At 46.7% G+C, this 12,559-nt stretch overlaps 1 protein-coding gene across 4 annotated transcripts in view; it reads left to right on the top strand.

Annotated features, from left to right (window-relative positions):
- GNE (glucosamine (UDP-N-acetyl)-2-epimerase/N-acetylmannosamine kinase) overlaps positions 1-12,559 on the top strand; it is a 53,967-nt gene that overhangs the window by 36,797 nt on the left and 4,611 nt on the right. For all 4 annotated transcript variants that reach the window (XM_065907787.1, XM_065907789.1, XM_065907791.1 and 1 more), the window contains exons 6-11: positions 1,995-2,082; positions 2,827-3,037; positions 6,221-6,350; positions 6,679-6,900; positions 8,716-8,898; positions 11,424-11,540. In XM_065907787.1, the coding sequence (XP_065763859.1) occupies positions 1,995-2,082; positions 2,827-3,037; positions 6,221-6,350; positions 6,679-6,900; positions 8,716-8,898; positions 11,424-11,540 (951 nt within the window). The remainder of the gene's footprint in view (positions 1-1,994; positions 2,083-2,826; positions 3,038-6,220; positions 6,351-6,678; positions 6,901-8,715; positions 8,899-11,423; positions 11,541-12,559) is intronic.

Here is a 12,559-nt window from a genome sequence, read left to right as displayed (position 1 = left end):
AGGACCCTGAAGAAGCAGCAGCTTGGGAGCGGGTAGGATTAAGAGCTCTCTGCGCTGCACTTGGTCGTGTCTGACTCCCTGCGACCCCATGGCCTGTAGCCCTCCAGGCTCCTCTGTCCATGGGGATTCTCCAGGAACACTGGAGTGGGTTGCCATGCCCTCCTCTAGGGGATCTTCCCAACCCAGCTCTCTTGCACTGCAGGCGGATTCTTCACTGTCTGAGCTGCCAGGGAAGCCCAAGAATACTGGAGTGGGTAGCCTATTCCTTCTCCAGGGGAACTCCCCGACCCAGGAATTGAACCAGGGTCTCCTACATTACAGGCGGATTCTTTACCAGCTAAACCACCCAAGCCCAAGAGTTCTCTGATGGCCATGTTAAGTCTGAAATACCTTTTAGATACTGGAGTGGAGATGGCAGGCTAGTAGCTATATTGTTCCAGGAAAAGCTAAAGTTGAAGATACAAATTTGAGAGTGATTGGCAAATGGGTGGTGTTAGGATATTGGTTCAGCTGCTGTAACAGACACAAGAAAATAGTGCCTCAAAAAGATTTTCTTTGTTCCTCACTGGTAAGTCATCAGAGACTTAGCTTCCATCTGTCTTCTTTTTTTTTTTTTTTCCTATCTGTCTTGATGGTTGCTCCAGCTCTTGCTGTCACTTGACACTTTGGCACATTTTAGCCATTGGGAAAGGAGGAGAGGGGAAGATACCCTTCCCTCTAAAAGCACAACTTGGAAGTTGCAAGTATTTCTTCTTACATCCTATAGAATGTTGTCACGTGGCCACATCCAAGGGAAGCTGAAAAATACGTATAATCTTTAGCTGGGTAATCAGATGCCAAACTAAAAATTCTGCTACTGGTACAAAGGATATTGAGGATAATGGCACACTCTGCCAGGAATGGTACTGACATTTAAAACCAAAGGATGAAATGAAATTACCCAGGGGGGAACATGCAAATATGGAAGAGAATGGAGCCCAGGGCCAACCTCTGGAGTCTTTCTGATGAGGAGGGAAGAGCCAGGAGGAAAGACTGAAAAGGAACTGCCAGAAGATCAGGAGTGTAATATTAAAGCCCAGAAAAAAAAGGGTTTCAAGGAGATGACGTTGAGTGATGCCGAGAGCCCAAACAAGACGTGAACAGAGAACTGAACCCTGGATTTGGCACCAGGGTCATCTAGCAAAAGCAGTGTCCTTTCTGCCCCCAGACTTACACAAACACATGCTCTCCATCCTTTCCTTCTTCCCGTCTTTACACTGGAGGGTGTGGGGTGTGGGATCACCCCTGCCTGTCCAGTGCTCAGCCTTCTGTGTTCTAAATCCCCACCCTCCTGCCTTCTCAAGGACTATCAATCATCCTTTCTCTTCCATGTATCTTTAGCTTCCTTAGCATTTAAACATGCCTAGGCCTCTGGTATCTTAAAACTACAAAACAACCCCTTCCCTGACCCCACACCTCTCCCCAGCCACTACTCTTCTGCTCTTCTCTTCTTCATAGCCAAGTCCACTGAAAAACATGTCATTGTCACTGTATTTACTCCCTCAAATTGGTGAGAAAATGTATGGAGAGAATGTGCCTGTATTAACAGCTGACTGGCTAACTGACTGATACCCTGGCCTGACCAGCTGATCCAGCAACTGGCTGAGTAGATGGAAGTCAGGGCAGATGGAGAGAGTGGATGTGCTGGATGACTTTGTGAGTGACAAGTGGATACTGGATTAATTACCTTATTTATTTCAATGAAGAAACCAAAACTTGATTTATTCTCTTTGGGAATAAAGGAATCTGTGGCCCTCAAGTATCTGATATATGAAAATATTGCTGAGAGTGCTTGCAAAGGTATAAAGTAGAAAAGTTCATTTCTCTAATAGAAGACGACTTGTTTGAAGCCTTCTGGGTTTCAGGACTAATTGTGAGCACGACACACTGCTCATTTCTGTCTTCTCTGGTTTCTCCCACTTCTGAATCACCATGACGTCACTGGACTTACCTAGGGGAGAATGTCCTTCATGTCCGGGATGCTGATACCCAAGACAAAATATTGCAAGCACTGCACCTTCAGTTTGGTAAACAGTACCCTTGGTGAGTGTATACTTTTAAAGTGATTTAAAAGGGGAGCTGCCTTAGGCACCATTTTCAAACTGTTTAGTCATCCTAACAGCATTCTCATTCTGCATTCTTAGGGGTCCCTGTCTGCTGGTGAGATAGGGCTTGTTAATACCCGCTATGACTCTACCAAGGGTTCCAGTGGAGAATAATTTATTTGTCTTAATTAATGTAGCACTTCTACCAGGAAATATTGCTTTAGCCTATTTTGAATTTCTGTAAGTATTAGAAAATAATGTAACTGATTTTCTCTAAAAATAGTACATTTCAGCATTTTAACTTAGACTATCCTTTCTGTTTCAAATTAAAAACGTTTTCCTTTACTTGAACCTTTTTTTTCTGAAAATAACTTTTTCCCCATAAAAGTAAATATAAAAAGCAAAAAAATACTTTTTTTTTTTTTTTTACTATCCCAAACTATGATATATTGGCTTAAAAGAGATAATTTTCCTTTGATCTTATTGGCATTTTTGTTAGTGATATCTCAGGCTGGAAATAGTTGTATTTCAATCAAGAGTGGTTTTAGATATTCCATTGATAATATGAAGGTATTTAATTAAGTGTTGCTGAAGAGATCCAGGTGTTGTTTTATATTTTAAAGGGAAAAAGCCCAAACTATTAATTACCTGAAGTTTCAGATTCCAATAATATTATGTCTTCCATATAATTTAATATGTGCAAGAGAAACATTTAATTTAGTTGACTTTTTGGACATTGCAGTTCAAAGATATATGGGGATGGAAATGCTGTTCCAAGGATTTTGAAGTTTCTCAAATCTATTGATCTTCAAGAGCCACTACAAAAGAAATTTTGTTTTCCTCCTGTGAAGGATAACATCTCTCAAGATATTGACCATATTCTTGAAACTCTAAGTGCCTTGGCTGTTGATCTTGGCGGGACGAACCTCCGAGTTGCAATAGTCAGCATGAAGGTAAAATAACTCCTAAGGTTATAACTTTATATCCCACATGAGTAGTTGATTTTATTAAAGTATGGTTGGAAGGTAGGACTATAAACATACACAAGAGCTTGTAATCATTTGCCGATAGTATTGACTTAAAGGTCCATCACAATGCTTGTCTTACTATTTTACTAATCACTAACATTTTGAAGAGGTAAATTATCAAGGAATTCAAGTTTGTAGATTTGAGTCGACAATGGGAGACCCATTAGACACCAGAGAGGGCATCTACCATGCAGGGGACCTGAAATGCTATACTCAGTAACAGCATGGAGCATGTTGATTACTCTCTCTGCCCTGGGGAGGGTATCTTCAGATGGTGAGGGGAATTGCTTCTCCTCTGGATCATGATTTTAGTTGAATTCAGCATACCTTCAATCTCTTAAGCAAACTAGCACCATAACTTTGACAGAGCCTTTATAAAACACCAAAACATCCGTGTGAAAATAATCTTCGATGATATAACCAGGAAGAATAAAATTACCAGAAAAATCTTTGAAATGTTATAGGTGTATGAAGTTTTAGGAGTCCATGAGAAATATAAAGGACTTTAAACACAAAGTTGTTTAGATCAATTTTAAAAAAGCAAAACAAAACATGATTTTATCTAGTGAAGCCAAAGGGCCTCCTTTATAAATTTTTTTTTTCTTTTGGGCCATACTGCATGGCTTGTGGGATCTCGTTCCCTGACTAGGAATTGAACTCAGGACCTTGGCAGTAAAAGTGTGGAATCCTAATCACTGAACCGCCAGGGAATCCCCTATAAAAGTATTAATAGGGAACTTCCTTGGTGATTCCTTCCAAGAATCTGCCTGTCAATGCAGGGGACATGGGTTCAGTCCCTGCTCGAGGAAGATTCCACACGCCTTAGGAGCGGCTAAGCCTGTGCGCCAGAACGGCTGAGCCCAAGTGCCCCAGCAACAAAGACCCAGAGCAGCCAAAAGCTAAATAAATTAATTAATTTAAAAAATATTACTAGAAAAACATTTTCTTAACATATGATGATGATGATGATGTGAGGTTGCTCAGTCGTGTCCAACTCTTTGCGACCCCATGGACTGTATCCCACCAGCCTCCTCCATCCATGGGATTTTCCAGGCAGGAGTACTGGAGTGGGTTGCCATTTCCTTCTCCAGGGTTCTTAACATATATTCCATATCAATGACCAACACCCTCAATAGTGGCAGGTCTAAAGATACTCTTATTAAAATCAAGTGGAAAAAAAGGATATTTTCTGCAACATTATTTAACATAATTCTCAGACTTAGGAAGGGAGTAAAGCAAGGAATGAACAGCAAAAATGGCAATTGTGCACAGGATAAAAAAAAAATTTACTTATAGATAATATGAATAAACCAACAAGCTTGTAAAATAACACAATTGAGTAAAATCGTTAGATATTATAAATATGTAAGTATCAGTAACTTTTACTTATATGAAATTGCAGATAAAGATTTGAGTTTTTCTGTAGGTGAGTATTTATCAACCCTGATTGCACATTATTAGTGTTACATGGAAGCTTTAAAAAATTGTATGGATGCCTGGCCCCCACACCAGACTAGTTATATGCCAGTCTCTGGGGGTAGGGACCAGGGATCAATATTTGTTCAAAGCTGTCCAGGTGATTCTGATGCACAGTGAAGGTCAAGAAGCACAATGAGCTTTATTTTTAGTGACAATCATTAGTGACAGTTTTAACCCTTGGAAATGGATAAAAAGCCATTAGTGAGCTTCTCTGGTTGCTCAGTGGATAAGAATCTGCCTGCCAGTGCAGGAGACATGGTTTGATCCCTGATCCGGGAAGATCCCACATGCCAGAGCAGCTAACGCCCGCGCAGCACAACTACTGAGACTGTGCTCTGAGCCCGGGCGCTGCGGCCGCCGGAGCCCCGCAATGCTGAGCCCGGGCGCTGCGGCCGCCGGAGCCCCGCAATGCTCTGAGCCCGGGCGCTGCGGCCGCTGGAACCCCGCAATGCTCTGAGCCCGGGCGCTGCGGCCGCCGGAGCCCCGCAATGCTCTGAGGCCGGGTGCTGCGGCCGCTGGAACCCCGCAATGCTCTGAGCCCGGGCGCTGCGGCCGCCGGAGCCCCGCAATGCTCTGAGCCCGGGCGCTGCGGCCGCCGGAGCCCCGCAATGCTGAGCCCGGGCGCTGCGGCCGCCGGAGCCCCGCAATGCTCTGAGCCCGGGCGCTGCGGCCGCCGGAGCCCCGCAATGCTCTGAGCCCGGGCGCTGCGGCCGCCGGAGCTCCGCAATGCTCTGAGGCCGGGTGCTGCGGCCACCGAAGCCCTGCAGCGCTCTAGAGCCCGCGTTCTGCAACAAGCCACCACAGTGAGAGGCCCACGCACCGCAACTAGAGAGGAGCCCACACAGCAGTGGAGACCCAGCACAGCCAGAAATAAATGCATTTTTAAAAAGAGTCATTCGTAACAGAAGAATGGAAAAAGAGACATATTTAGAACAACATAACTTCTAAGAAAAATCTAAACCAGAAAACTATGTGACCTATATAAAGAACATCTAAAAACTATAAAATAGAAAGCCTTGAAAAATCTCCTGGATGGGAGTGCCGAGTATTTTTTAAATGCCACGAGTTTCCAAATTGAGTTTAACATAATTTTAGTCAGCATTTCAGTGACGCTTTTTAAAGTTTAACAACATTATTCTGAAATTTACCTAGAATACACAAGTGGGAAGAGCACAGAAAAAAAATTTAAAAACAAGAATAGTTAGGAGGGACTCTGTCACCACGCAGGTAATTTAATAAACATCATGGTTCGATACCATTATTGGCTTCAGTTATAGGAGGTGATTAAAGTTTACTTAGCATTTTTATTGAGTTGCTTCAGTATTTAAACAAGGGAATTTTATCAGCTTGAAAGAGTAAAATATGATCTTTTAGTGAAGATTCAGATTAGCCAGAAGAGAGGGCCCACCTGGCTGGCTGTGGAGCTGTCATTGCTTCAGTGGCTTCCTAGAAACTAGTTGGGGGTAACCTAGGGCTGGCCCAAGCCAGCAGGGGCTCTCTTCCCAAGCAGTCCTCTGAGTCTGCAGTACTGTGCTCAAGCAATGTCTGATTTATCATGAAAAATGTCAGAGATTCACTGTATACTCCTCAGCTAAGACCAGTGAGACAAATCTGGTTTTTCTCTTTCAGGGTGAAATAGTTAAGAAGTATACTCAGTTCAATCCTAAAACGTATGAAGAGAGGATTAATTTAATCCTACAGATGTGTGTAGAAGCCGCAGCAGAAGCTGTAAAACTGAACTGCAGAATTTTGGGAGTAGGTGAGACTGTGAATTACATATCCAAGCATGTTCACTGCCATGTACAAAGTTGCTAAGTTCTGATGCATGACGCGGAACATCAGGTCACCGTCGTGTGTGTAGACGGCTCCAGTCCTGCCTGTGGGCCCTCCGCAAACTTGTGAAAAGCATGATGGAACTGTCAGTCTTGGGGAGGCACAGGTTTAGCCTTACATTACCTTGCAGTCCTTGGTAATGTCTGCTTTAGGAGATCTTGGGTGAATAATTTGTGTTCTAAGCCCAGAAAGCCAGCGTAGTCTCTGAGATTGCTCAACAGAATTATTTTCCTTGTGTTTGTTGGGGAGCTCAGGCATTTCCACAGGTGGCCGTGTAAATCCTCGGGAAGGAATTGTGCTGCATTCAACCAAACTGATTCACGAATGGAACTCTGTGGACCTCAGAAGCCCCCTGTCTGACACTTTGCATCTCCCTGTGTGGGTAGACAATGATGGCAACTGTGCTGCCCTGGCAGAAAGGAAGTTTGGCCAAGGAAAAGGCCTTGAAAACTTTGTGACGCTCATCACAGGCACAGGTAAGAGGGGTAGAGACGGCCACTTCGGATCTTGGGTGTGTGTTGGGCACCTTCACCACTCAGGCAGTTTCCACCTTCCCTTCTTGCTTGAGTAAAGCCTGCAGGTGAGAGCTGAGGTTGCCCAGGGCTTTCCTGAGCATGTGCCCGGCCCTGGGCATGAGTGTGACCTTCTAAATGGCCAGCAATCGTCAGAGCTCTTCAAAGCCCTTATTCCCCAGAGCTTCTCATTGCTGGTTCCCCAGCTTTTCTTCCCACTCTCTTTGGTTAGGATATGGTTTGTCACAACTATCATTCATTGCCCTAAGCAGTAGAAACTAAGAAGTGTATCTTGCCTTTAAATGTCTTTGACATGCCCCCTGGGTAGCCCCTCAGCCCTGGGAGAGTTCTGAGGAGGGTGAGATAGAGACCAGCCCTTTGAGCTCGTCCTCCAGGAGCCACTAAGCAGGTCTAAACAAACCGCCAGTGTTCTGAGACTAGTTCGTTCTCCTCCCTCCAGGGTTGCCGTCCGTACTGGGAATGTAGGCTGTAACTCATGGCCGTTGCCAAGCTGGGAGGTGAAGGGTGGGGGTGATGGGACCAGGAAATGCCAGAAATCCCTAAGATTCAGCTGTTTTCTCTCAATTCCCCTGTTTGCTGTAAATGTTTGGTTAGTTTCCAGAGTTCCAAAAAGAGTTGATTCTGACAGTTTTCACTAGTTTATCATTGCTTTAGTGGAGGGGTGGGTGGACTTTTGGAGTTCCTACTTGGTCACTTCTGCTGATGTTCCAATTCGTTTTTTAAACGAGGAAACGGATTCGGCCAGTCACTGTTGGAGGCGACACTTGGTCTCGCGCGTTCCTCGCTGCAAACCTGTGCGCTCCTCAGCCCACGTCAGACCCCCTCCCCACACGGATCGTGACCTTAGTCTCAGATGTGGTGTCAACAGCTTGGATGCCACTTCCCAGTTCAGAGGAGTACGTGCTTAGTCGCTTCAGTCGTGTCCGACTCTGCGACCCTATGGACCATGGCCCGCCAGGCTCCTCTGTCCCTGGGATTCTCCAGGCAAGAACACTGGAGTGGGTTGCCGTTTTTCTCCAGTGATACCCTGCAGAGAGGAGTGCGGCTTGAGGAGTAGGTGCCACAGAAAGTAAGAGAGGGCAGCTCTAAAATGCAGCGCCTATTCAGGCAGAAGGCCCTTTCTAACTCCAGCTCCATGACAAAAAAAATTCACTGATATTCATAATTGTTGAATCATACATTTTTAGACAAGGTGGCATTAAGAAGAGCCAAAACTATTTAATATTCTGTTTAAGAAAGCAGGTGTTTAAAAAAAAAAAAAGCAGGTGGTGTATGAAACCTTTTAAAAAGTTTATCTCGGATTTCCCCCAAAGCAGAGCCTGAGGCAGGAGTTTGGTGTGGGTGTTTTATTTTGGAGGTGACTCTGAGACACAGGAATGAGGCGGTGGGAAGAGTGGAGCAGAGCAGGAGAACCGTTAGAAGATGCATTATCAGAGTTACCTTGGAAGCCTGCCTGTGAGCAATGTGCTTCCGTGGCTGCTAGGCTCTCACCTGAGTGCTAGAGAAGACCTGGGTGAGAACCAAGTTGAAATCACAGTGATTCCAAGCAGATGCAACACAGGGCGTCAGAGGATCAGCTAAACATTTCCATCCAAAAGGATTCCAGGTGGAGTTTTGGTGCCTGGTAAAGTTTTAGCTGTTTCAGGAAGTAGGCACCACACAGGACCTCACGTCCTGAAGCCTGGTAAGCAGGAGGCAGCACTCAGCTTTCTGTTCCGGGCGCAGAGCCACTTCCGTGACCGTCATCTCTCGCTGCAGGGATTGGCGGGGGGATCATCCATCAGCACGAACTGATCCACGGCAGCTCCTTCTGTGCCGCAGAGCTCGGCCACATCGTGGTGTCCCTGGACGGGCCTGACTGTTCCTGTGGAAGCCATGGATGTATTGAAGCGTATGCCTCCGGAATGGCCTTGCAGAGGGAAGCAAAAAAGCTACATGATGGTGGGTTTCTTTCACCTGAGGGATAAATAGCCAAGTGGCAGATATTTTCGAAGTAGATACTCCAAAAAGAGCTGAATGCTGGAAGCCAGAACTTTCAAGCTTTTCACTCTCTAGAGGAAAGTCAGGACTCCGCATACTGAAGCTCACAGCCTCCCTGGTCTTGACCCCGATTAACACTCTTCCTCTCCAGCAGTGGACAGGGACTAGGGTCTTGAGCTCCAGGAGAGCAGGGGAGACTGCTTTCATTTTTGTCTTCTCAACCCCTAGCACAGGTTGGGTATCTTAATACAGATTTAATGGAGAAGTAAATGGATAAACATACACAATTTTTCAAGTCTGAGAGGTCTTTTGAATTATAGCTGTTTCTGGACATGTTATAAAAACCAGGATGGTTTCCAGTCTAATATAAGAGGGAATCATTTAATGTCATTACAGTATGTGTGTCAAGGGCACCGAGGATGATGCCAGGGAGCACAGACGCACACAGGAGGGACTCCAGCGTCCCCCCAGCCCTCTCCACATAGGGCAGGGAGCCTCAGGCTGTCTAGTTGAAAGTCAGAGGGTAGATCGAATTACTGAGGCAAGTTTGGATGAGCCAGGCAGCACTTCCAAGCATAGGAAACAGAGGTGTTGGTGCATAACGGCAAGGCAGGGTAGCCAGAGGTTTGCCAGGACCAGCAGCTAACTGGAAAAGCCACTAAACAACTTTAGGGAAAAGACAGATCTGAATTTTAGGTTGTTCGTCCAACTTCTGTTTTCTAGGAAGACAGTGATAGTTGAATGGAGGATGGCTTTCAGGGGGACAGTGTTGTGGGTGACTTGCAGTTTTTGGTTGGGTAACTGTGGTTGGGAACATATGAGAAGGAACAGTCTGGCAGATGATGGCTGGGAACCAGTGGGGTGTGCAGGAGCAGTGCGCAGAAGGCAGCTGGCCACCGGGATCTGATGCTCAGGAGAAGTGATGGGCTGGACTTGGAATCCTTGGCATTGAGGTGGTTCTTAAGCCTCTGAGTGAGACCTGGAGTGAGATGAACTGAGGGTGGAATCCAGCGAAACATCAGTACTAGTAGGCAGGGAGGAAAACCAGGAGAGGGTAAAGCCACAGGCACCAAAAGGGAGAGAGTGGTGGGCAGTGTCAAGTGCTGAGGACAAGGAAACCGGAAAGTTCATTGGTCTGACCCTGAGGAAGGGCACCATTTGGAGCCCTGAAAACTGTGTTGATTTTCCACCTCATTTTTATCACCACCCCCACTAAGAAGTCTAAATGCTTAGACACTTTTTCCTAATCATTCCACCCCATGAAACTTGAATACCACAGATACGTTATGTACTATCTGTATAAAAAGAAAATTTTTTTGCCCCCAAGAATCAGTTTTTGCCCTCATGGGGATAAATGCTTATCTTAAAGAAGTTTGGTCAGGTAGTGGGAGCAGAGAACTGACCACCCAGAGTAGGAGGGAAGGATGCCTTGAGGGCGAGGAATCTGGGTGCTCGCATGGGTGGAAAGGAGACAGTGGGAGCAGAAGTGAGTGTTGAGAACACAGGAGAGGATCAGTGGGGGAGCCCTTACAAGGCCCCCGGGGAGGCAGGGGGCAGTGAGCTGCAAAGCCCAAGTGGAGGGTGCGAGGAGAGGAGCCAGGGTGTGAGAACACAGCCCTGTTCATAGGCAGGGGCAGGAGAGTAAGGGAGCTCCTGCCTGGAGGCTGGAGGTGTCCTCTGTCTAAGGTCAGAGGTAACAGTAGTGGGGGCAGGGATGGACAGTCTGAGGAGATGAAGGCTGAGAAGGGCTATGAAGGGGAATGGCAGGGTAGGCAGGGCAGCTGTGAGGGCCCCTGAAGATAGGAAGCCCCCAGCTTTTGTCTAGATAACCGTCTGCTTGGTTGGGATTTTCTCCCATCAGAGACGGAGCAACAGCTGATGAGGAGGGAGAGTGACGTAGGTTGGTGACTTGGCAGCGTCGGGGTAGATAACAACGGAGATATATACATTCATTTAGCATTTCCTCTGGCCAGCGGCTGGAATCCTGCGCGGGTAGGCCTCGTCACCCTCTTCTTAGAAGAGAAACATGTGGAGGTGACGCATGTGGGCAAGGTGGCACAGCCGGTGCCGGCGGAGCTGACAGCTGAACCCAGGCCTGTCAGCTTCTGAGGCGCTGGGCCCTCCTGCCGCTGTGGGGCCCTGGCAGTGGCCTGGCATCTCAGCCAGACAAGGAAGGGGATGAATGCAGAGGAGTTCTGGTAATCTGGAGGAAGAAACACTTCATGACTGTTTAATACAGAATGGAGAAGCGAGGGAGGATTTTCTAGTTAGAGAAGTTTTGGATGATGTATAACCAGGCAGCAAAGGCCTCTTTGGCAGATGTAGTATATTTGTGATGATTGCAAAGCTTTGCAAGTGTGAAAAAAGATGATCATCTTCCCACTTGGGGGCCTGCTGCCCACAGACACAGTTGTAAGTGTGGCCTTCCCACGGGGCTGCTGCAGCTCGTGAATGACTGCTGCTCCTTCTCGCATCTGCCCAAACAGAAGACCAGCTCTTGGTGGAAGGGATGTCCGTGCCAAAAGACGAGGCTGTGGGCGCACTCCATCTCATCCAGGCTGCAAAACTCGGCAACGTGAAGGCCCAGAGCATCTTGAGAACAGGTGAGCGCACGGCCCTGGGGGCAGCTCTGCCTGGGGGGAGCCTGGAGCGCCCGCAGGCGCCAGCCGGCCTCAGGACCAGCTCTGTCGTGTCTGTCCAGAGGTAATTTTTCTGCTTACTGAGACAACAAGGAATCGCATTCAAGGTATTTGGTAGCATTGCCTTTCTATTTTTTAATTGGAGTATGAATGCTTTACAATGTTCATTATTTCCTGCTGTACAATGGTGTAAATCAGGTCTAAGTGTATATACATGTATCTCCCCTCCCTCCCACTCCCCCATCCTTCTCCTCTAGGTCATCACAGAGCAGGAGCTGAGTGTCCCACCAGCTGTTTCACGCATGGTGGTGTATACATGTCCATGCATCCCACTTCTCCCCTCCCCACCCCTCGTGTCCACAGATCCAGTCTGTGTCTGCATCGTGCCCTGCAAGCAGGCTCATCAGTACCATTTTTCTAGATTCCATATGTATGCGTTAATCTATGATATTTTTCTCTGACCTCACTGTGATGTGTTCATCCACATCACTACAACTGGCTCCATTTTGTTCCTTTTTATGGCTGAGTAATATTCCACTATGTTTATGTACCGCAGTGCCTTTATCCATTCGTCCGCTGGTGGGCGTCTAGGTTGCTTCCCTGTCCTGGGTGTTGTAAATAGTGCTGTAATGAACATTGGGGTACATGTGTCTTTTTGATTATGGTTTTCTCGGGGTACATGCCCAGGAGCAGGATTACTGGGTCACGTGGTAGTTTTATCTTCAGTTTTTTTTTTAAAGACCTTCCTTACTATTCTCTGTAGGGGTTCTATCAATTTACATTCCCACCAATAGTGCAAGAAGATTTCCTTTTTCCACACCCTCAGCAGCATTTACTGTTTGCAGACTTTCTGACAACGGCCACTCTGACTGGCGTGAGGCGACGCCTCCCTGTGGCTCTGACCTGCATTCTGCAGTGATGAGCGATGTTTCGTGTGCTCACTGCCGTCTGCGTGTCGTCTTGGGAGAACGGTCTGTGTGGGC

The sequence above is a fragment of the Muntiacus reevesi genome, chromosome 17, assembly GCF_963930625.1.
Source record: "Muntiacus reevesi chromosome 17, mMunRee1.1, whole genome shotgun sequence".
NCBI classification, from domain to species: Eukaryota; Metazoa; Chordata; class Mammalia; order Artiodactyla; family Cervidae; genus Muntiacus; species Muntiacus reevesi.
This window is presented reverse-complemented; position numbering and strand designations above follow the sequence as displayed.